The sequence below is a fragment of the Miscanthus floridulus genome, chromosome 5 (genome assembly GCF_019320115.1).
Source record: "Miscanthus floridulus cultivar M001 chromosome 5, ASM1932011v1, whole genome shotgun sequence".
NCBI classification, from domain to species: domain Eukaryota; kingdom Viridiplantae; phylum Streptophyta; class Magnoliopsida; order Poales; family Poaceae; genus Miscanthus; species Miscanthus floridulus.
In genome coordinates, this window is record NC_089584.1 from 14,046,753 (window position 1) to 14,070,808 (window position 24,056).

A 24,056-nucleotide genomic window follows, 5' to 3' on the forward strand; every position below is an offset into this window, starting at 1 on the left:
CTAAAATGTCCGCCGCGGAAAATAGGGTATTTACCGTGGCGGACATCTTAAGACGTCCGCCACGGTAAATCAATTTACCGTGGCGGGCAAAAATGCCCGCCGTGGTAAATAAAAAAATGCCCGCCTAGATAAACCGTGGCATTTACCGTGACGGGCAAAAATAGGTGCCCGCCTCGGTGGCCTCCGGAGGGGTATCGCGCAAAATCATTTGTGTAGTAGTGTGTGGAACGGGATGGGGGCATCCAAGAAGAAGAAGAGTAGTTTGGCATTCAAGGCCGACACATTATCTAAGGGACAAAGCAAAGAAAGAAGAATCAAGTGGTGATGAGCAAGCTAGTGGTTGTGATGAAGGCCCTGTTCGCTTGTCTTATGAGTCGTACTATTTCAGCGAACGAACAGTGTTTTTCTCTCACAACAAATCAGCGAACAATATTTTCAACCATGACTTTTCAGCAAAGCGAACAGCGCCGAAGACGAAGAGATGGCTACCAGTAGGAAACCAATTATTCGGAGTAAACTGGACAATGAAGTCTGTTGATTCATGAAGAAAGCCAGCAGGTGAAAACCAGTTCATTTGCATCTTTGTGAAGCCTGGAGACGGAAGCTGGAAGGCGCCTTTGCATTTGTTGAAGGAGCGAAAGACCAGAGACCCTCGAACAGTTGCATCGCAAAGGAGAGTGCACAGCGAAACAATATATCCTGGACTTTGAGTATGGTTAGGCTAAGTGCTGTAGCCTGAAAACGAAAACTGATACTACTTCGCATATGACCATATAAAAATTGCTAACCTTGGCATGGCTGTCTACGTGCAGGAAACCATAACATTTCGCAGGAGAACCAGACTCGGTATCTGTCACACTCACACTAGACGCGGACTTGGCATTTCGCATGTGAAAACCAGCTAGTGAAGGTGGAAAAGATTTCGATACTTCGGAATAACGATGTTACGATGACATCCGGCTAAGTTAAAGCATGAGCCTTTCTAAATCTCACTGTCTAAATTATTATTTAGAGAGCCATTTACATAAAAATCGTTTTCTATATCTTTTTACTCTTTAAAAGTTTCTCTCTATGTCATGTGCACTCTACAAAGTCATTCTCATCTTCTATTTTTGGCTAGCGAAAATTTCAGAATATAAAATGGCTATATTTCGATGACCATTTAGAAAAACTGTTGTAAGGTAGTTTTTCACCAAATCTGTATTCTTAGTATTTAGAAAGGATATGGAGAATCTCTTTAGATGCTCTTACGTCATGAAAAATGAGAAATTACGATTAGTCCCAAAATTTCACCGAGAAACTTGAAGAACAACAAATTATTAAAGGGGCGTATGAGAAGCTCCTTCAACCTCTTCCAGAGCGCATGAAGACACAAGTTAAAGAGCCCAAAGCCAAACGAAGTAGAAAAGACAAGGTCTTTACAAGCTCGAGTCTCAATGCTAAATCCTCCCATTTTTATATTTTGCTCTTTCCACACGTTCCAACAAATATATATTACTATTCCATTGAAAATGTGTTTTTGGTCTTCGGTATGATCCTCGCGGTAACTTCCCACAATCCCACCGTTTAGCTATCGTGTCAAAATTTGATTGTAAACTTGGCTCGCACTACTACACAAAAAAATTTACAAAGCGTTTCCAAAATGGCCTCCGAGGCGGTTGGGCCGGTTGCCCGCCTCGATTATTCATGGCAGGGCGGCCGGCCCAGCAACCGCCTCGGTTAATGCTTAACAGAGGCGGGCATTATAAAGCCTCGGTTAATATCGATTAACTGAGACGGTTGTCTTAAAACAACCGTCGATTAACTGAGGCGGACGCTTATAATACCCGCCTCGATTCATTAACTGAGACGGTTGGTACAAGGCAACCGCCTCGGTTAATATACGATTAAACAGAGGCGGTTGGTCTTAAGTTGCCCGCTTCGATTAATGGTTGCAAAAAAAATAATTTATAATTTTTTTATATGAACATGGATGAAGACAAACTTTATATCAAAATTGTAGATCTCGACGAGACCTACAACTTCGTAGTTGAAAAGTTTTTAAAATGATACCGTTTAGGGTCCCAAAATATTGTTTTAAGTACATAGATTTTGAAATTTAAAATTTAAAATTATCAAACGATCTCAGATGTTGACATGGTCTATACAAAAGTTATAGTTATCAATAGAATCTACAATTTTGTAGTTAAAAAGTTTTTAATTTGAAGATGTTTAGAGTCCCAAATATGTGTTCAAAGGTTATAGATTTTGAAATTTAAAATTTTGAATTTCTAAACGATCTCAAATGTTCACATAGTTAATACCAAAGTTCTAGTGGCCGACCTGATCTACATGTTTGATATTGACAAATTTTTGATTTAAAGTCACATAGAGTCTCGAATATGTGTTTGAAATTCACATGTTGTAAGACTCAATTTTTAAAAATTTTCAAACTATCTCTGATAGAGATACATCCTATACCAAAATTATAGTACTTCACAAGATTTAAAACTTTGTAGTTGAATTTTTTTTCATTTAAGTTCGTTTAGTAGCTAAAATATCCAATATAAGATTACGAAATATTGATATAAAAAGATTACATATTATATATAGACATGAATGACTGTGTGGTACAGTGTTAGAGACGTGGTAGTGTTGAGCGCTAGGTCGTGGGTTCGAAGATGCCCACCTCGGTTAATACTAGGCGGTTGCCTTATGCTGATATGATAGCCTTGGTTAATCGATTTTGCCCACCTTGATTAAGTTGTCCGTGGTAATGTCGGCTGCATTGAACTGCTCCCACCATCAGCAGTGGCTTCAGTCTCAGTTACTCTGCTTCACAGCAGTATAAATGGTGCTACAATGCATTTTATACAATTGTTCGACAAATCCCCATACGAAATTAGGGATCACACCAATCTCTTCCGCCCTGCTTCACAGCCATAGATGGCCAACGGGCCGGCCTGGCACGACACGACACGGGCCCGTGAAAGCATGGCCCGATGAGGGTCGAGCCAGCACAGCACGCCGGATCTCCCCGGCCGTGCCTCTTAGGGCTACGGGCCTGGCCTTCGGCCCAGGCACGACACTATGGGCCGTTTTTCGTGCCGTGCCGGCCCGCTAAGCACGATAAGAATTACGGGCCGTGCCAGCCCACAGCCCGTTGCCCTTGCATTCACAGAATCAAATAGAGTCAAAGTCCAATGCATTCATAGCTTCATACTTTTATTTCATTCACAGAATCGTACAGATACAGAATCAAAGTCCAATACATTCACAGTCCAACAGAGATATCGAACTCCAAAGCCAACAGATAACAGAAATAACCAAAATAAGCTGTTTAGTGCAATGCTGCCTCATTAAAAACCTTTCTAGGTAAAACTCACATTTGTGAGAAACCCTAGAAAGAAAGAAAAAAGAGTGCAACCAGCTCTTAATTAAGTCTTACAAACCATTGTTCAAATGATAGACAAGTCTCAGAGACACTCTCTTACACTCTCACTCACTATCTCAGTCCCACACTCAAAGTCACACACTCTAAGTCTCTCACTCTCTCACATATCACTCTCACACTCAGTGTCTCGGTCCCACACTCACAATCACATACACTCTCACTCTCTCACAGCACAGATCACACTCACACTCACTGTCTCGGTCCCACACTCACATACATAGAAATAGACACTCTCACTCTCTCACCGATCACACTCTCACACTCACTGTCTCAGTTCCACACTTCCCTTAGGAATCGTCTAGTGTACACACACAATCATACTACACCGCTACTGAGCCATGTAACGGTGTAGTATGATTGTGTTCATGGCTAATAACACACACCGCACATACTGAACGTCGGGGGTCTGTTCATGCTGTCCCGTTGCGCTTGTCCTTCCTCCACTCCCATGGTTTCTGTGGCTTTGACGACGCCCACAAGCCCTTCCGGCCAGTCTGTGCTTGTTTCTCCCACTGTTGGTTAAGGAGAAGGGCATTGCTTTTTCAGACATTATGCATTGGACCATTATTTCGGGGTAGTTCATAAGGTGCATGATGTTTTTCAGTCAAGTGATTGACATCTCTGTATGGCGTCAAACGAGCGCTGCTTACCTTGGCCAGCTCTGGGCGTTGATCATAGGCGGTGTAGTGCCAGGCAAAACCTTTCTTCAGCATTTGCTCCTGTGCATAGAAAGCAAGTTGGACAATCCCATATTAGTGAAAGGAGTGTTAGGCGTTCAGGATAGGCTAAGTGGGTGTTTGGTTTCTCCTCCTAAATTTAGTCGCTGTCCTATCAGATATTTCGACCCATGCATGGAGTATTTAATATAGACTAATTACGAAACTAATTGCACAACGTGCGACTAATTTGCGAGACGAATCTTTTAAGCCTAATTAGTCCATGATTTGACAATGTGGTGCTCCAGTAAACATGTGCTAATGATGGATTAATTAGGCTTAAAATTTCGTCTCGTTGAGTACTGACGGATTATGTAATTTGTTTTTTATTAGTATCCGAACATCCCATGCGACACCCTCATTTGACACATCCAAAATTTTAGTCACCGGATCCAAACACCCTCTAATTCTTTGTTACAGTGCATTGCTGATGATGTCAGAGCTCAAAGATTTTGACAGGTTCTTGCAAAATGCAGAGGTCTTTAGTTCTGCATCTGCTTTGTGCAACATCTAAGCTTTTCATCATGACCCTAAGAAACGAAAAACATCCCTCGTCTTCCTCCAAACAAGCAAACGTGAAAATAAATAAAAAATAATGAATAATCCACGGGGATTTATCAGCTATGTTATGGTGTTTTTCTCTCACAACAAGTGGGTTTCACGATCTGGTGAAAAGGCAATTTTCAAGAAGGCACATGCAAGCGAGTGCAATAATCCTACCTGCACAAATACGCCGTCGCAGTAGATGTCTCCAACGCATCTACCGTACCGGTCCTCGTCATACACGTAGACCTTCAAGCTCTTCCCCTGGACAAGCTTGAGCAGCGCCTCTTTGGCTTCCTTGCCATATGGCATCGCGCTCTCGGGCGCATCGATACCCCTGCACATGCACATTCAAATCTCACTGCTTCAGTATTGACCTGATTGCAGAGGAATCAAGGCACATGCTCCTTGTCATTGGTAAATAAAACAGCACGCGTGGTAGTGGCACAAACCTCAGCCTGATCCTGTACTTCTTCGCTAGCACCTCCTCGCCTCTCGCGTTAGGAACCGGCCTGCATCGCATCGCGCAAAGTTTCAGAAACAGAACCGTCACAGCCTGAACCAAATGTTTCAGAAGTCAGTAACGTAGTGATCACCTGTATCCTGCGTCGACTATGATCTTCTGCAGCGCGTCGGCCTTCTGGTAGTTCTTGGCGGCCCGCGCCTTGGCCCGCTCCGCCGCAGCCTTCTGCACCTCGCGGGGCACGGCCTCCCGGGGGTCCGCCGTGTCGACGTACACGTTGACCGTGTCGCCGTCGGCTACAGACTTGGGGTCAATCTGATAAACCGGCAAGAACGCTCGTTAACCAGTAGACACGACCACGGAAAGATTCAGGAAACGGGAGCCGGCCGGCCGGAGTCTTACGGGGAGCGTGTGCAGCTCGAACTTGGCGCCCTGAGGCTTGGGCGGTGGAGGAGCAGCGGGTGCGCCTGCTGCCGCGTTCGGATGCGGCAGGCCGTAGAAAGACAACAGGCCCTGGGTGAACACAAGCAGGAACCAATATTTTTATAGTTGTTGAGCACCATTGTTGGTTGGAGGTACGCGTACAGCTGGGAAGCTGAAGGTACCTCCACGTCTGCTTTCTGATGGTTCTTGAGTGTCTGCACAACGAAGGCCGCGGCTTCCTCAGGTGTCTTCGGAGGCGGTCGGGCTTTCTTCCATGCCACCAGCAGCTTCTTGTACCTTACATGAGCGCAAGGAGTTTTGTCAAGACAGCATTTTACAATCGCAGCGAGATGTTAGTGCTCGCTACTCGTCAGTTATCATCATGATGAACGAGAAATCCACAGCCTACTAGTACCACTACCAGCTACCACAGTCAATTTTTCAACGAATTTACTAGCAATTAAATGACGTAATTTACTTCAGTGATAAATCAGACGGCTATACTAGATCTACTAGTACAACAACTCAGTATTTTTTTTTGTTATCAAAACTTCTTCGGTTGTAAAGAAAGTATGTAGAGTATACTAAGAGCAAGGCTAATAATACAGTCGGCTGGTGGTTGTATGAATCTTTGTAGCCTACCTCTTAGCTCACTCATATAGTAGTTACATCTTCACTATTAATACATGGTCCACTTGTCTCTCTTATTGGGTTTTTTGGTTCTTGTGTCCAAACCGACTGTAAACTTACAGCCTACTTCTCCCCTCTCTCCCCTCTCATCCACCTCAGCATTTAGCTTAGCTTGCAGCCTCTTATTATACTTGCTCTAGTACTCGTACTAGTAGCTCACTGTTATGGCACTTGAACGAGTCTACTGCCATCTGTCCTTCGTTCTTGCCATATTTATCTAGTGCAGTGTACTCACATAAGTAGAAAACGCTATTTTCTTTTTATTTATGTGGGTACACTGCATCCTTTTTATTTATGTGGGTACACTGCACTAGATAAATATGCTACCACACGCTGCACTAAATTTATGTCACTGTCTTGTTCTGTGGCCACAAAATTCAGAAGAATCTTAGGTTAATTACCGCCGCTATGTTTTCCATTAATTTCTAAGATAAGGTCTCTTTCTCAACTCCACTTATCGAAACCCTCACAACCACGATAGCTCCAGCCGGTGCACAGATCGAAGAAATCAAGCAGAGAAGGAAGAAAAACAATGGCCTGTTCGTTTCTCTTATAATTCATACTTTTCAGCTTGTTTTTTCAACCGGAACAATGTTTTTCTCTCACAATAAATCAACCGAAACAGTGTTTAGCGAAGGGAACGGAGTAAATAGAGAACTCGCGTACCAATTCGCCTGCGCTTTCTTGGAGGAGACGACGTGCCGGCTCAGGTCGTCCGGAACCTTAAAAAAAACCACAACACAGCAGACAGGACCCCGCCAAATTAATCAAGCTCATGTAGAGGTAATTGCCAGCAAAACCCACACCGAACGGCGGCGGAGCAAACGTGCAATCGGGGAATTCAGCTCGCGGGTAGCTCACCTGCGAGGTGCCCTGGAAACTGAGGATGTCGCGGCCGAGCGCGGCGACGGCGGGGTGCGCGCCGTGGAGCCCGTGCTCCGACGACGAGGGCGCGCACAGGCCGCACAGGAACTGGTAGATGCTGTTGCCCATGGCTCTAGCCTCTAGCTAGCGCCCCTTGGCTCGGTCACCGGCGCCACAGGTGGACGACGAGAGGGCGAGATCCCGGTGGCGCTACTGCTGGGCTCCGTCGTCTCTCTATCTCTGCAGGGGAAATCCGCCCCGGGATTTGAAACCTGCGGCGGCAGTCCTGTCCGCCTGCCTGCCTGTGCGTGTGGATCTGCGCCGTTTGAAGTGGGAAGCCGTTTCCGGACGGGGTGGAATGGAATCGCATGGGCAGGGGGGGAGCTCGCTTCACGAGGAGGAGAAAGTGAACGGGAAGGAAGGGATGGATCGATCGAAAGCTGTTGCAGCGGCTGGCCTGTCGAGCCCAAGGCCCCGCAGCGAGATCTGCGACGTGGAGGCGCACTGTTGGCTGGCGGCGGTGCCCGAGCCGGTGGGTGGGGGCGACCGGCCGCGCCGGATTTGTTGCGGGGCGCCGCGGGCGGGTGCGTGAGCGCGTCGCGTGCACACGTGTGCCCGTTGACGCTGATTGCCAAGCACGCCAGCGTGTCCAGGCGTCGGCAGTTGCCTGCTTGCCTACGGCTTCCGAATGTTTTCCTGGGCATTTCGTAGTAGCGAGGAGTACTAGCTACTACTAGGTGGCATGCAAATGCAATGCAGCGAATTTTTTAAAAGAGATGACCGGTGCGGGCACTGACGTGGTACCTGCGCCACCTCAAGCGAAGAGTGGTACAGCAATCACTGGCGGTGAATACTGAATAGCGTCTCAATATGCGTGTTTAAATCTGTGTTCCAGAAGTTCAGTTTCGAATTCTCGGTAGAAACATAAGTACCACGCGAAGGAAAATTGCAAGGGTAGGACCTGTTCCGGTGGTGCGTGCGTGCTAGTAATAACTAGTGCGATAAAATGAGCAATGATGGATCAAAAACGTGTATCCCTCCATTCCAAAAAGGTGCAATTCTACACTAGATCAAAGTCAATTCACATTCGTATCTAGATCTAGGTAGATAACACCAAATATTAAAATATATAAGGCGTAATTACTTTTTACTCCCTCAGCCCTTGAAACAATTAATGCCTACAGGAAAAAAATTTGTCCACGAATAAATCGATTCCTGGAGCAAAATTTTAAAAGGGATGACCGATATGGGTAGTGACGTGGTACTTGCGCCACCTCAAGTGAAGAGCGGTAGAGCAATCGTTGGCGGCGAATACTGAGGCTGTGTTCGGTGTGGCTCAAGGGGCTCTGGCTCTGCACTGTAGCGCAACTGTAGCAGAGCCGGGAGGAGCCTCCAAACCGTAGCTCTGTCGTCTCCTCTCCGGGCTGTGTCGGAGCTGGAGCCGGAGCCTTTTTTCGTCGCTACAAGACTGCACGGTTCCTAACAGGGAAGAAGGAGCCGGAGCTGAGCACGCAGGACCCCAAACAAACGGCCCCTAAATAGCTTCGCGGCATGTTTCCACCTGCGCGGCGGCCAGCGAGTGTTGTACGAAAAGTTAAAAGATACGGTAAGTGCCACGCGAAGGAAAATTGTAAGAGGACCTATTTGGATGATGCCTGCTAATAACTACTTATTCATGTTACAAATTATAAATCATTCTTATTTTTCAATATACATATTTTGATATATATATATATATATATCGTATAAGCTATGTATTTAGAAAAGCCACACAAGGGCTTGTAATTTAGAAACGAAGGAGTACGTGCAAAAATTAGCAACGATGAGTCCAAAACATTCATCCTTTATTCCAAAAAATGAAATTCTATGCGACTACGCTAGATCAAAGTCAAACTATTTTAACGGATAGCTATCAAATACATATTTTAACAGACTTCTAATTTGGTTTTGTCGGTTCATTGATTCGATTGGGGCCTGAAATCAAACCTGAAGTCGAGAACCGAACTTCTCGACTGTTAAAACTGAAACCGAAACCGGGAAAAAAAACACTTCTGTTTGATTCGGTTTTTGGTTTACGTATGCCTAGCCCTATTGTCCACACCAAACTTTAATAGTCCTTTCATCTACGTGTTTTAAGTTTCTTTTATGGAGTGTTTTGTTTGGGCAACTAATTCATTCTATATGTGGTGATGCATAATTAAATTTAGTGGAACGACCTCATTCCTTATACAATTATTAGCTTGTGAGGAATATGGTGATAATTGATCAACTCATTTTATTTCATAAACCAAACAAAAAAAACTAGAGAGTGAGATGATGGTGGACCACTTCATTTCGCAAACCAAACACCCCTTAGAGTATTTAGAGTAATATAAGGCAAGAAGGTGTTAGGGAGATACATAAACCTCTGAATGCTCAACTGATTTTTTTCATCACTGTCGATAGGCTATCACTTGTCTTCTATTATTGGAGAAATATGCTTTCATGTCTCACTATATGTTTTTGTCCAGCACACCAATTTCAAAATAAAAGCAAAACCCACAACATCTGAATTGAATCTCCTCCGGAAAAACTAGAGTTTGTCTGGCTCGGGATCGCGCACATTAACTGCTCTTTCATGACTCGCGAAAATGAGAAAACGAGTAAGGGCGTGGCTAGCGCCTGGACGTCCGGACGGACACCTGTGTCTGGATGCCGGCGCTGCTACTCCATTTCACGCGCGTCGCGCACGCGTGAGAACCTCCGCGCCTCCCGTTCAGCACGTGCGCCCACTCTACTTTTCAGCGCCCGCATGCACACGGGCCCCACGCCCATTCCTATAAGCTTCCTGTGCCCGGTGCATGCACGGCGCCCCTACAACACCCGTTTCACGCACCAAGGACCGCTCGCGCCACGCCCCTGCCTCCATATCCCTCCGCTTCCCACGCGCATGCACAGCGCCCCAACGACTACAGCAAGTGGCTGCAGTAGGTGGGTCTCGTTACAACATGTGCAAGTACAACCTTAGATCTACATTTTGCAACACTCGGCTGAAACACTTGCAACATACGACCGAAACAGCTGAAACACTTGCAAGATACGTCTGAAACACTTGAAAAACACGTGTGTAGCCATTGCAAAACATATGCAACATCCGGATGAAACACTTGCAACATACATATGCAACACCCAAAACACTTGAAAACGTACTCCTACAACATGCATGTATATGCATCATCCAAATATGCTTTTGCAACATCCAGATCAAACACTTGAAACATATGTCTAAAACACTTGAAAATATACACTTGCAACATGCGTATATTGTCATTTCAACATATGCAACATCTTAGATATACTTTTGCAACATCTAGATGAAATATTTGAAACATAAGGCTAAAACGTCTTAAACACTTGATACATGGGGTCGTCGGTGGACACGATCTACCTGGTGGGGAACTACGGTAGCTAGCAAGCTCGGGTCAGGGGGACGTCGCTCCGCGCGCTCGCGTCCATCGGCGTGGCCTATCGCTCCTCCTGCCATTCTACAACGCCTGCTCGCAGGCCCCGGCTCGCGCCATCTGCACGGGGCTGCTGCTGCTATTCCAGTGCCACCGCTCCTCGGCTGCAGTCGTCCAGCGCCATCCGCTCACGTGGGTTAGGGTGCGGCGTGGCTGGTGATGGGGTGCAGTGCGGTGAGGGAAAGGGCACGACGTGGCGGTTGACGGGCTGAGGTGGGGGAAGGGGCCGCGCCAGGGCAGAGTGGGTGGCTGGATACGCAGTGAGGCCACAACACCGATGTGATTGCGAGTGGGGAAAAAATTCGGAGGTAGAAGAAGCACAGAGGTGAGCACGCCTGTTGGGCCTGTTCGCTGCGCAGGCCCAGTAAGACAGCGTGCGGACGGGACGGACGACCGTGTAAGCATTTGCGAGCGAAGGTTCCCTGGTTCCACATTTGTCAAGATGCCCATCCTCGTATACTGTCAAAATGGATAGTTTCAAGGCCAAAATCTGTTTCGGTTAGTCATGTAAACCGGTTTGCAGTTTGCACAATGCATGCGTGTTTATGGCCTCATGATGTTGATGGGCCTGGGAAGACTCTGGCCCGCTTGTTAAAATGTAAGCCATGCTGCAAAGCGCAACTAGCTTCCGTCGAAATCCAACCCACGCCCCATCAACATTTAGCAACGCCCGCAACCTCCCCAAGCCCGAAACAGTGTTTCCCACCACCAGAAATCCAAACTTCCGAACCCATTCACAGTCGGAAAAAGTCCACATTACCTTTCTTAGCTTTCGTGCGAAAGTCCGTTTTTCCTTGCTGAACTTCAAAACCAGAGAAAACGCCTCCTTCAACTTTTAAAACCATTCTTCTTACCTCCCTGGCCGGTTATAAACGATTTTAAAGACGGTTTTGTCTTATTTATTTATTTCGGCTGAATCTTTAAAAAATCACAGTAAATCATAGAAAAATCATAAAATGAAAAATCCATTCTTGTTGGACTTCACATGAGTAGATCTACACAGTGAACATATAATATGGTATACTTTATTATAAAGTTTTTGTTGTAGCTTTAGATCTATACTTTTCTGTAATTAAATGGAATAATTCATGCCTACAATTTTTATGGTCCAATTGTGGTAAAATTTTTATGATGGGCTAATTATTGTATGCTTAAACTGCATTCAAAATTTCATACTCATTAGATCATGTATAACTTAGTTATATATTTTACTTAGGTTTATGCTTGTTAAATATAAATAAATCTATAACTAAGCTATACATGATCCAATGAGTATGAAATATTTACTACAGTTCAATCATACAATAATTAGCCCACTATAAAAATTTCATCACAATTAGACCATAAAAACTGCAGCTATGAATTATTTCAATTAATTACAGAAAAACATAGATATAAAGCCACAGCAAAAACTTTGTACTAAAACAAACCGTATCATATGTTCACTGTGTAGATCTACTCATGTGGAATCCAATAAAATTGAAATTTCTATTTTATAAATTTTCTATGATTTACTAAGATTTTTTAAAAATTAAGTCGAAATAAAAAAAAAAAACAAAACCGTCTTCAAAACTGTTTATATAAGGACGAGGTGAGATGAATGGTAAAAGTTGGGGGAGGTGTTTTATACTTTTATTCGGTTTTGGAGCGTAGAGAGAAAAAACGGAGGGAGGTAACGTGGATTCCCCAGGCGCGCAGCGCCCGCCAAAGCCAGGAAAACGCACGCGCTGCTCGATCCGCCCTCCCACTCCTCCGCCAATAGGAGCGGAGCCATCCCCATCCAACGGCTAGCGCTATCCCTCGCGCCCTTCACGCGGATCGCGCCTCCATCCGACGCCTCCCAGCTTTCTCCCGCCTCTATATTGTTCCCCCTCCTCACCCGTTCGCCCCCATCCAATTCACAATCCACCAGACCGCCACCACTCCGACAGCAAGCGAAAAATCCCCAATCCCTCGTCTCCGCGGCGAAGATGTCAGGGCGCGGCAAGGGCGGCAAGGGCCTGGGCAAGGGCGGCGCGAAGCGTCACCGGAAGGTGCTCCGCGACAACATCCAGGGGATCACGAAGCCGGCGATCCGGAGGCTGGCGCGGAGAGGCGGCGTGAAGCGCATCTCCGGGCTCATCTACGAGGAGACCCGCGGCGTGCTCAAGATCTTCCTCGAGAACGTCATCCGCGACGCCGTCACCTACACCGAGCACGCGCGCCGCAAGACCGTCACCGCCATGGACGTCGTCTACGCGCTCAAGCGCCAGGGCCGCACCCTCTACGGCTTCGGCGGCTAGGCCGCTGTCGCTATGGTTCCAGTGTTGCTGCAATTTGCAAGTTGTGCCTGGGTGGGGAAAATGCTAGTTGCTGTAGAACTGAGCAACCATGGTGCATATGTTGTCTGTTTCATATTGAATCTTATCTTTGAAGAAATGGCAATGATGATGACTTGTTCAGGATTCCGAACATGCTCCATTTGACTGCTTCGTTTGTACTAGTGCGAACCATTTCAGTTCTTTTGCTGAACTTCAGACTTATCAGTTACGTGGCTTTAACTTGAGCCATGATGTGTCCTACGCACATTGCATCTCTGTACAGCAGGCTTATTTACTGCATACTGGATAGGCGATTACCTCTGTTCCCATTTCATTTCGATGAGTTGTTTCATTAAGGATGTGATAGGATAGGGTTTGGTTTGTTCTGTAAAAGTCGGCAGAGTAAATAATTCACTTTCAGATACATGTGCTGTGCGTGTCTGAAGAAATGCCAATGCTGACTTGCTCAGATTCAAACAGGCTCCATGTGTTCACATAAACTCTGTCGTTGCTGTGGCTGTTGACTGCGCTTTTGTTTGTACAACTGTGAACCATTTCAGTTCTTTTTGCTGAACTTCAGACTTGCAATTTCAGTTCCATTAAAAAACTTGAGCCATGATGTGTCCTAACTCCTACGCACATTGCATATCTGCACGACTGTACATCAAGCTTATTCCTCTTTCTCTATTTAATTTCGATGAAAGGCCTGCTTGGATAGGATTTTGTTTGTTTTGTAAAAGACTGCAAAATAAATGGTTCACTTTCAGCTGCTGATTATATGTTGCCATGGATATATGCATGCTGTCAGTCCTAGCTCTAGGATATCACTGGCTTGGTGAACCGCAGAGACCAAGACTGAACTACTTTGCATCCCCTGAAAAATTTTCAAGCATTTGCACAACCCTAGTCAATCAACTTCCTCTCTCTAATCTTGTCATTGACTGCTAGAGTTTACCGTTGAGCTCTCTATTCACATATGTCCCCTGAAGTCTCCAATTTTAGGAATCTAAACTATAATTCAGGAGTTGCATTCGAAGGACGTGACAAGAGAGTGAATCGTCGCAGGGTACTTTGTGGCCACTGCAACCAACACAACTCACCAAACACGCTAAAAAACAAGTGTGTGCACTTATCAGCACGGCTTATCAGCTATGGTATAACGTTTTTCTCTCACAACAAATCAGTGAACAATACTTTTCAGCCTGACTTTTCAGCAAAGCGAATAGAAGAATGCAATTCTAACATAGTGTAACGTTTTAGTATGAAAAGTTTGACCAATTATAGATAAAAAAGTATCCATATTTACGATACCAAATAAATATCATCAGATTAATTACGAAATGTATTTTCATAATAAATTAATTTAAAGATATAACTGTGAATATTATTCATTAAAAACTTGGTTAAACATGAACTAATTTTCGTGGCACGTAACCCATAGCTACATTCTTTGCAGGACGAGGTAGTACGATCCAAAGTATACCGGAGCCGGACATCTTTCACTTTATTGAAAGTTACCTTGTGCGCCTTTTATATATTTGGGCATTAGGCCATTATATTAGCCTAATTAGCAAGATACCTTTATATATTTTAAGGATTAGCGTGCTGCGTTTGGTTAGCTTTCAAAAAAAGTAAGGAGTGTAGTATAGTACACACTGTGTTTGGTTAGCTTTCCAAAACGTAGCGAAGACATAGGAATAAACAAGTGAAAGGAAAGCATGGAGAACCAGATTTCATTTAACAAACCTCACCAACGACACATCCTGCAACCTTGACCAACAATGCATACTTTCCGCATCATTTTCCACGGAAAATATCCCGCTGTCCGACAACAAAGACAAAAGAAAATCTACCAACTATGAGTTGGTATGTATTTTTTTTACTGAAAGGGCACAATTGATTTTCTTTTTGCAAATAGGGTACAATTGAATTATGCCAACAAAACAAAAGCAATGGTAAGAAACAGAGGACCCCAGTTCACATTATCATCATCGCCAATACAATTACTGCTAGATGTTGAATAATCTTTTGTGCTAATGCATGAGGGACAGAGCACGCAATGCTACCGAGGGTACCTCGCCGACATCATCATCTCCTGCTCCAAACTATATCTTCTGCTTGATTCTTTAAAACTTTGTCCTCCTTTAGCTGATGACGGACAATTAGTCACAATGCTATCATCCTCGAATTCTGCTGCTACCGTATCTTCTCTCTTGTACTTCTTGGAACCCCAAAGCCCCTCTAGGGTATGCTCCACTTGTCGCATTGTTGGTCGTTCTTCACCTCTGAAGTTTATGCAGGACGCTGGACTTCTTCGCCTCCCTCCTCTGTAACATGTGGATCCATTATCTGGACAAGATTTCCCTCGGCATGTAGGTCAAGAAAATGAGAAACAAGGCCATCACCTTCGGTGGATAGATATGAAAATGGCTTCTTCCTAGTGAGTAGCTCCACCAGAATTACACCAAAACTATAGACATCACTTTTCTCCGTGAGTCGGCCGGTCTGAAAGTACATAGGATCCAAGTAACCTATTGTTCCCTGGACTCTTGTTGTCAACCCAGTTTTGTCAATAGGAATGTACCTTGAAGCTCCAAAGTCTGATATCTTCGATGTCATTTTATCATCAAGAAGTATGTTACTGGACTTGATGTCTCTATGGATTATTGGGATCGAAACTGCCGTGTGAATATAGGCAAGAGAAGAAGCTATTTCAGTTGCAATCCTTAATCTCTTACCCCATGATAGTGACCCTGGACCTTCAACATGGAGATGGTGACAAAGAGTTCCATTGGAAATAAACTCATAAACCAACAATGGCACCTCAGTCTCCAGGCAACATCCAAAGAGTTTGACAATATTCTTGTGATTGACTTGTGAGAGGATTGCTACCTCATTTATGAACTCGTCTATTTCTTTCTGGACTGTAATCTTTGACTTCTTGATGGCTACGATATGTAGGTCCGATAAGATCCCTTTGTAAACTGTACCATGCCCTCCACCACCAAGTTCACGAGTTTTGTCGAAGTTGTTTGTCGCCTTTGCAAGCTCCTCCATTGGTATGATCATCCTTTCTGCAATGTCTGCCTTTTGCGACATCAACTGTTGCAACAATTGCCCACGGTTTTGCTTGAAATACTTTTGTTTCAATACTTTCATCCTGTGCTCTTCAATCTTATGGGGTACTACCATTATGCCCAGAACCAAAAGTAGGAGCACCGTGCCACTGACAGACAAAATAGTGGATAAACTGAAGCAGCCGTTGCGCTTGTGCGGGTTGCCAAATGTTCCTAGCGGGCACTGGCACTTGTTGAATGTTCCAGGCAAATTGTGGCAGACGCCGAAGCACCGCTTTGCTGTGTTGCTGCTGCACTCGTCGACATCTGTAGCCATTAGCCGAGACCAGAATGAACAATTAGTAACAATATAATTGAAATCCCCCAATATAATGAGCAATGCAAACATCGAGAAACATATTCCTTAAACAAACATAGTGAAATAGAAAGAGAGTGTGCATGTGTGCTTAAGGAGTACACAGTAAAATCAGTAGTGAGTAGTGACCTTTGCATCCGTCGGCGATGTAAGGGTTGCCCTGGTATCCGGTGTTGCAATGACACGTAAAGCCTTCGTTCTCTTGCCGGCAAAAACTATCCTTGCTCTTGCAAATGCTGCTAGTTATGTCCCCGGCGCACTGTCCCGACGAGTTGCCGGGCAGCGCTGTGAAGCCTTGCTTAACTGCCCACCGTAGAACAAGGGGAAATGACATGTAATTGGTCGTGAAAATCGACAGATCAGTTCTGTTTAAGATCATGCCCCACTGATTAGTCAACCCGTCCTCTGAGATGAAGGTGACTGCCTCCAAGCCATGGGCGTGCTGCTCAAGGGGATCATGCTCGAGAAGTTTAAACTCCATTCTCTTTGGCGTGCTGCTGCCTGCAGCGATGGGCGCATGGCAGCAGCCATCACCTCGGCCGGAGCAGTAGTATCCGCCGTTGGTGTTCATTTGGACCAGTGGCCCAGCATATCCATCTTTATACAGGATGTAGTTGCGGCTGGAGCTGCAGGTGGAGTTGCAACTGCTGATGATGCTGTCGGACTCGCCATACAGGGTGGCTTGCACGTTGCACCCGGAGAAGATGAACTCGTTCGTGGCCGACAGCGTATATGGCTCGCCGATGTGAGGGATGTCATAGAAAACTATTGTCTCGTTGTCTTTGAGGTTGGTGGGATTACTAAAGATCCCGGCGTGATGGATGACGTGCACCGTGGAGTCGGCCAAGTAGATGTTGACGACCTCAAGGGTGCTGTTGCTGTCGAGAAGCAGCCGCGGGGGGTAATAGCTTGTGTTGCAGGTCAGGTTGAAACCTGGCAAGGAGCAACCAGGGCCGATGCCGAAGGGGTACGGAACTCTCACGTCACCACAGCTGGTCTTGCAGTTGGGGTGCAGCCCTAACGGCACCGGAGCCACAGTAGGCGACTGTAGCGCATCATCTGCTGCAAATATATTATGAAATTAATTACTAGTCTTACTGCAGCAACATTTGATTGATCTGAGCTTTATTATTTGCGTCCAAGAATAAGCTAGTGCGCCACAGGACGTACGTACAGGGGTGTACTGACCTCTAGTGGATTTAATCTTGACACAGCCACCACTTGTGCCGGGATTGCCAAAAGTTCCATGCGGGCACCGGCATTCCATTGAGCTGATCGTGTTGATACAGTCGCCGAAGCATTCAATCTCATCCCTTGGGAGCTTGCACTCATCGATATCTGCATGCATGGCGGAGGGAAATCTGTTTATTATCCTAGCTTTGTGTTTGGATAACGGAAAAAATCCTACACGATCACTCTCAAAGCCTAAATACTAGTACACTTCTAGTTAGAGAACAATTTTGCAAGGTGTCCGTATAGATGAAGATAAATTACCCACCACAGCTCTTATGCAAACAATTAACTAAAAATATATAACTCCAAACCAATGCAACTTCTATGTCAAACCTTTTTAACTTCCAATAATATGACTAGTAACAAACAAAAATTGGCAACATAAAAATGATGTTAGTAGATTCATAGCGAAACAAAGTTTTAGAGATCTTGAATAACATGAGTTGCGGCCTACTGATTATATATTAATATTATAAATCAAAGGATACACAAAGTCTTTTCTTTTGAAAGAGGAGAATTTGACCGAGTGCAAGAGCAGGACACGAAGCACCTAATGGAGACCATGAAGATGACGGGCAGCTGCTCGGCCTCACCGCCAGATAAATAGCACCGCCTGTAGGAGCAAGCAGCATCACCATGCTTGTCCGGCTTCTTACAAGATCCAGCCACCAACACGAAGATCTGGCCTCCAACGCCACACCACACCATCCAGGTCCAAGTCAACATGCCAAGCCTCACCGGCCATCGTGCACACCATCCGCGACCGCATGCTGCTGGCTAACGCCCGCACGCCTCGCTTGGTGCTGCGCTGCCGCGCCTATAGCTCGCAAGCAAGGCGCCGGCACACCGCCCGCGCGGCCTCCGTGCTGCCCCTCACAGATCCGGCCGGGGAAATAGTGTATCCGCCCGCCAGAGCCGAAAGAGCCTCCACCACTGTCGAATGTTGAACCACCTCCGAACGTCGTAGCCGACCTCGCAGCACACCGGCACCGGCACCAAGAGAAACCCGTCGCCCCGCCGTCCGCAATGCTCAGGCGCCACCCTCAAGCGGATCCGGATTCGTGAGCCCCGAATCCGGCCTTCCCGCGCGGACGGCACCGGCTCTGAGCAAAGCCGGCCCAGACCCCAACCAAATCAGGCCAACCCTGCCAGGGACACAAAGATCCGGGCAGGTGCCAGCCAGAACCGGCCGGAGCCACGCCGAAATAGCTGATGATGACCTGACGACGCAAGCACCATCCACAGGACGCCGGCAGCGAACACCAGGGAAAGTGCCACCAGCAAACACCTGGGGAAAAAAATAGCCTCACCGCCATCGTCCTCGCCGTCGAACACACCTCCGGTGGCCGGCTCTGGCGGCGGCGCGGAAGGAATAGGGCTGAGGAAGGGTGGCTGGGCGGCGGCGCAAGGTCCGCCCATAGGGGGTGACGCGGGGTGAAAGGATGTTGATACAGGCCTGCTTGGTTACCTACGAAAACAATATGCCGTACCAGAGATTTGACAAGAATATTTATCATAAATTTGACATGTTAATTGTGAGATGTTAGCAAATTCTAAATGGCTGCTAAAATTTTGGTTTCTCTAAGTTTTGGACATCAACCGATCAAGGCCAAGAAGTCTCGAGAAAAAAAAACAAAGAAAATTAAAGGGGTTAAACAGAGGCTTCCGTCCATTGATTCAGAAGATGTGCTAGAGATTCTTTGCTCCAAGATTCTGAGATTGGTGGTCAAGGATAAAAATATTCGAACTTAAAACAATCTTAAAGATAGCTACTTGTGGATGGAAGGACTAGGAATTTAGAGCTACTCGATCGTTCCATGAATATGTTTTTGGCTTCACTTTTTAAACTAGTCTTCGTTAATTGGTTTCTCCTATAACTCAATTAATTTTTAGTGCTGTGAAATATGACTCGTTGTATAATTTTGACAGAATGTAACGAAGTGATGCCTGTTCGCTCCTCCGCGAGTGAAATTTAAATTTTTACCATCCTTGCTGCCAGAGACACTCCTCCAGTTGTCCTCTCTAGTTTGGCAATCGTGTATTTACCACACAAACAGCAGACGGTGCTATATATTTACCACTATGGGCGATGTGGCAAGCCAGCTCATCTCGCTTGCGTGTACAGGCCGTCGGAAATGACCCTTGTGCCCTTGCTTGATCTCTTTTAGCCCATCTCCTCCCTCTCGCTGCCTCACTTCCACGTGGACCCCGCCTGTCATCTTCTACCTCCCGCTCGCACCTTCTTTCCATGGTGACCAAGAAGCCGGCCTGGCACAGGGCGCGTGCGCGTAGCTGGGGCTTGCGGGGCCGGCCCAGCGCGGCGGCAGGAGCAGGGGCGTGGCAGGGTGGGCGTGCGCATGACCGGCACAGCACGGCGGCGGCGGCGGCGGCACGGGCGCGGCGGGGCAGGCGCGCATGTGGCCGGGGTTCGCGGGGCCGGCCCAGCGCACCGCCCGCGTAGAGCGCTCGCTGGCATCGCGTCACTGCAAGAGGCACAGCCTGGGCAGTACTGGGCACCGCCGGATCTTGGGGCGGCCGAGCGGGCACACGCGCAGGCAGCGGCGAAGGAAGCACAGCGGGAGCTCGCCATGCGCGTGGAGCTCGTCCACCAGGTTCGTGCTCCGCGTGGCGTCGTCCTGGCTGCAGAGCTGTAGAGCTTGGGCCAGGCTGCAGATCCTGGGCGGCATGGAGATCTCGTTGTCGCCCCAGGCTCCATCAAACGATGTCCCACATGGCGTCATTCCCATTCCCTGCGGTGGCGCTGCCGAAATGGCAAAGGTTTGACTCATCGGAGGTGTCACGGTCATGGACGCCGGGGCCGGACCCGCACACCTGCGCTTCCAACGCGTTGAGTCGTCACTTGCCGAAATGGCAAAGCTTTGAGGCATCGGAGGTGTCACGGTCACGGACGCCGGGCCCAGACCCGGACACCTGCCCTTCCGCCGCGTCGAGTCATCACCCTCGCCGGTAGCGTCGGCGGCGCTGGGTGCTCTTGCCCCCGCTTCCAATGCCGCGTGCAGCTGGTGCAGCCGATGATTGCGGCAGCCGCACGAGCCGAGGCCGTCGTCGTCGGGATCTCGACCATGCCCCCTCTTCTGCGCCCGCACCTTGACTTGCGCCTGATCCGAGCACCGCCGGAGCCGCTGCCACCTCCGTCGTCCCCTGGTTCTCCACTATCCACTGCCGGAGCAGCTGCCATGGATGGAAGGAGGAAAGGCCGAGAGGGAGAGAAGGGCCCGGCTAGAGGTTTGGGATGGACCTGACAAGTGGGCCCGTGCGAGGGGATATGGAGACAGGGCAATACGGTCATTTCACATGCCTAGTCCATGCTGCGTCGCAAAAAATGACAAAAAAATAATGCACCGAGAACTCTTCATATGACAAATGTGTAATCGCTAAACTAAAGTTGTCAACTGGCCTGGTAAGGATGGCAAAAATTTAATGCTCGTTTAAACTTATCAGCCGACTTATCAGTTAGAATCTATATTATTTTTCTCTGGACAATAAAATAGTTTCAGTCGACTTATCAATCGGCTTATGTATAAGTCGAACAGAGCCTATACGATACCTAATTTATAGCCCAAGTACAGAACACTACAGAAGCCTGCATATGTTTTTATAGCTTTCTGAAATATGAAACGGGAGTGCCTAGTTATCCGTCGATGGATTTTTATTTTCAAATCTATCATTTTTTTAATAAATTTGACTAGGTAGACAGTTGTAGCACAAATACTAAAACACAATCAAACGTATAAAAAACTAACAGATTTATAACTAAAAAATCCACCAACAGATAATTAGCAAACTCCATATGAAACTAGTTGTATATTTTTTTCTTCAATAATGGTCCTATTCGGCTTACCCTATATTCGGCTTCTTTTTTCAGCCGAAATAGTGTTTTTCTCTCAAAACAATTCAACCGGAACAGTGTTTTCAGCCAGTTTCAGCCAAGTTTTAGATCAGCGAACGGAGCAAATATATACTCACTATTCGTATCAACCAGCGGCGGATCCAAAGGGGGGGCTGGGGGGGCTCCAGCCCCCCTAATTTCTTGATTTCAAGCCTAATCACTGTAGCAAAAGCTTAATTTCACCATTAAATCTTCATGCAAATCAACATCTCCATTGTTTTAGCCCCCCTTATCCCGCACCGTGCATCCGCCATTGGTATCAACCAAGTACTATATACTTCCGTTTGTCACAAATAACTAATTAATATATGATGAGAGGAATTCACTCTTGCTATGTAGTAATTCATGCGCACGTACAACAACTAAACTAGGATCCGAGTAATAAACTAACTTGAGTAATGAGTAGACCTGGACCAACTAACCTTGGCACCCACCGGGGCCGGCGAGGTAAGGGTTGCCGTCGTAACCATGCTCGCATTCGCACGTATAGCCTGGAGCTTGGTAGCCGGTCCAGCAATAACTGTGTCCGCTCTTGCACAGCTTGCCGCGGACGTCGTCATCGCACCGCGTAAGGTCGTCGTCGATTCTTTGCGGGCGTGGCCGCACGCCCTGCGTGACGCTCCACCCGAGGAGAAAAGGAACCTCCTGGACGTCGTGGAGGCTGGTCAGCTGCTGGATCCACCCCGTCTCCGCGACAAACACGTTCAACGGCGCCTGCATCTCGTCCACGGTGTCGCTTCCAGTGTAGAGCCGCTTGGCCTGCACTCTACTGGGTGGGTTGGCAACACTAGTGACGCTGGACTGGCAGCAACCCGAGGTGCCGGTGCATTGCTGCCCCCTTATTGGCCCGTACACGTCGATGCTATTTATGTCGCCACCGTATGCCATGCTGCATAAACTAGCGCAGCCGCCGATGCTCCCCGGGGCTTTTACCCCAACGCCGTCCGCGAGGAGCATCGCGACAACGTTGCACCCCAGGACGACCAGCTCGTTTCCAGACGACAGCAGGTAGCCGTGCGCCGTGAAGCCGCGGCCGAACGAGGCGTTCGTCCAGCCCTCGGAGATGGAGTCGCCGGTTACATTTATGATAGGGCCGGTGCGCATCACGCGCACGGTTGTATCCTTGAGGGAGATGTTGGTGACGCGGAGAGTGCCGTCGCCGATCAGGAGCCGTGGGGGGTCGTGGTTCCTGTCGCAGTTGAGGTAGAGCCCGGGCCAGTGGCAGCCAGGGTTGATGCCGAAGGGGTACGGCACCCTCACGTTGCCGCAGGTTGTGTTGCAGCCGGGCAGCCCTATGGGTGGCGCCGCCGCAGCGGCTGCAGCCGAGAGCTGCAGCGCCAATGCCATCAGTGCCACTGCCACTGCCACTGCTGGTACTAGAACAACCGCAGAGGTTGTTGGCGACATCAAGGACTACGCGTGCGCGCGCGCCTAGCTAGCGATGCAATCTACTAGCTGACAAGCTGGTCTTGCTGGCTAGCGATGCACGTGACCAAATAGCGAGCGGGAGTAGCACAGCACAGGATACTTCGTGGCTACTGCAAGTGCAAACAGCACAACTCAACCAACCACGTGCAGAAACAAGTACGTACTGCGGACAAACATCTGCAAGCTATATATAAAAGTCATGCACTTTGGAGCCACGCATCATTAAGGCGGTGTTTAGTTAGGCAAAGTTTGCGTAGACAAACTTTGTATAGTGAAGATTCTCTACTGTAGCATTTCGTTTGTATTTGTGAATTATTGTCTAAACATTGACTAATTAGGCTCAAAAGATTCGTCTTGCAAAGTTAAAGCAAACTGTGCAATTAGTTTTTGATTTCGTCTACATTTAGTACTCAATACATGTACCGTAAGTTTGATGTGATGGAAAATCTTCTTTTTGCATAGTGCACTTTTCAGGAGTTTGGAGTAACTAAACACGGCCTAACTTTGTTGAGAGATACCGTATTTGCTTTTTTTTATGTTTAACCAAATGCATGCCTGATTTGATTAGCTTGCTGCCTTTTATATTCTTTATAATAATTCGGAGACACTAGCCCAAGACGTTTGGACGGGCACCCGTGTCCGTCCTAACATGCAGGCAGGAGACCGTGCCACACTCGAAAAGGAGCCTGCACCCACCTGTTTTGGTGCGCCCCACCGTGTGGACCCCATGTTGCTTCCCGCCCTATCATTGCACTCGCTCTGATTCACCTGATGGCCATGTTCAGCTTAACCCATATTCGGTTTGTTCGGCTTTTTTTTCTAGCCGGAACAGTGTTTTTCTCTCATAACAATTCAGCCGAAACAGTGTTTTTAGCCAGTTTCAGCCAAGTTTCAGACCAGCGAACGGGGCCGATGACTGTTGTACCCACACGTGGGGAACCGACGTGGGTCCCAGTCACCTGCCTCGGCATGTGGATGCGCGCCGCGAAGGCGCCTACTAGCCTCATGCGTCCACACAGTGACCCACTACGGCGCCCCAACAACAGTATCAGGCGGCTGCGGCTGGCCACTGTCCGCCAACACCACCGGCGCCATTGTAACATGTGCTCCTCCAAATCTAC

At 47.3% G+C, this 24,056-nt stretch overlaps 3 protein-coding genes and 1 pseudogene across 4 annotated transcripts; 1 reads left to right on the top strand and 3 right to left on the bottom strand.

The window, feature by feature from the left end:
• Positions 1-3,183: 3,183 nt before the first annotated feature.
• Positions 3,184-7,661, bottom strand: LOC136449555 (probable staphylococcal-like nuclease CAN1). Of its 2 annotated transcripts, XM_066449602.1 has the most exons (9): positions 7,130-7,649; positions 6,935-6,990; positions 5,761-5,875; positions 5,558-5,668; positions 5,289-5,470; positions 5,145-5,204; positions 4,870-5,029; positions 4,084-4,152; positions 3,184-3,945 (listed from the first exon to the last, which is right to left on the bottom strand). In XM_066449602.1, the coding sequence occupies exons 1-9, from the start codon at positions 7,259-7,261 to the stop codon at positions 3,844-3,846; spliced, it is 987 nt and encodes a 328-aa protein (XP_066305699.1). In that variant the 5' UTR covers positions 7,262-7,649; the 3' UTR covers positions 3,184-3,843. The 2 variants fall into 2 exon arrangements, with proteins under 2 accessions (XP_066305699.1, XP_066305700.1); XM_066449603.1 differs by lacking the exons at positions 3,184-3,945; positions 4,084-4,152 and adding an exon at positions 4,524-4,704 and having other exon boundaries at positions 7,130-7,661.
• A 4,868-nt stretch (positions 7,662-12,529) lies between these two features.
• On the top strand, positions 12,530-13,101 carry LOC136451570 (histone H4). Its single transcript, XM_066452266.1, has one exon. The coding sequence runs from the start codon at positions 12,603-12,605 to the stop codon at positions 12,912-12,914; it is 312 nt and encodes a 103-aa protein (XP_066308363.1). The 5' UTR covers positions 12,530-12,602; the 3' UTR covers positions 12,915-13,101.
• Positions 13,102-14,716: 1,615 nt separating this feature from the next.
• Positions 14,717-19,784, bottom strand: LOC136449557 (wall-associated receptor kinase 3-like; annotated as a pseudogene).
• Positions 19,785-21,924: 2,140 nt separating this feature from the next.
• Positions 21,925-22,854, bottom strand: LOC136454266 (wall-associated receptor kinase 2-like). The gene has a single exon (XM_066454746.1). The coding sequence runs from the start codon at positions 22,852-22,854 to the stop codon at positions 21,925-21,927; it is 930 nt and encodes a 309-aa protein (XP_066310843.1).
• Between the last annotated feature and the right edge of the window lie 1,202 nt (positions 22,855-24,056).

What these genes read in the sequence shown, in the direction of transcription:
- LOC136451570 (XM_066452266.1), top strand. Translation starts at nt 12,603, where the DNA reads ATGTCAGGGCGCGGCAAGGGCGGCAAGGGCCTGGGCAAGGGCGGCGCG.
- LOC136454266 (XM_066454746.1), bottom strand. Translation starts at nt 22,854, where the DNA reads ATGGCATTGGCGCTGCAGCTCTCGGCTGCAGCCGCTGCGGCGGCGCCA.
- LOC136449555 (XM_066449602.1), bottom strand. Translation starts at nt 7,261, where the DNA reads ATGGGCAACAGCATCTACCAGTTCCTGTGCGGCCTGTGCGCGCCCTCG. An exon ending in ATCAGAAAGCAGACGTGGAG is followed by an intron (nt 5,669 to 5,760) that starts GTACCTTCAGCT and finishes GTGTTCACCCAG; the next exon opens with GGCCTGTTGTCTTTCTACGG. An exon ending in AAGTACAGGATCAGGCTGAG is followed by an intron (nt 5,030 to 5,144) that starts GTTTGTGCCACT and finishes GTGCATGTGCAG; the next exon opens with GGGTATCGATGCGCCCGAGA.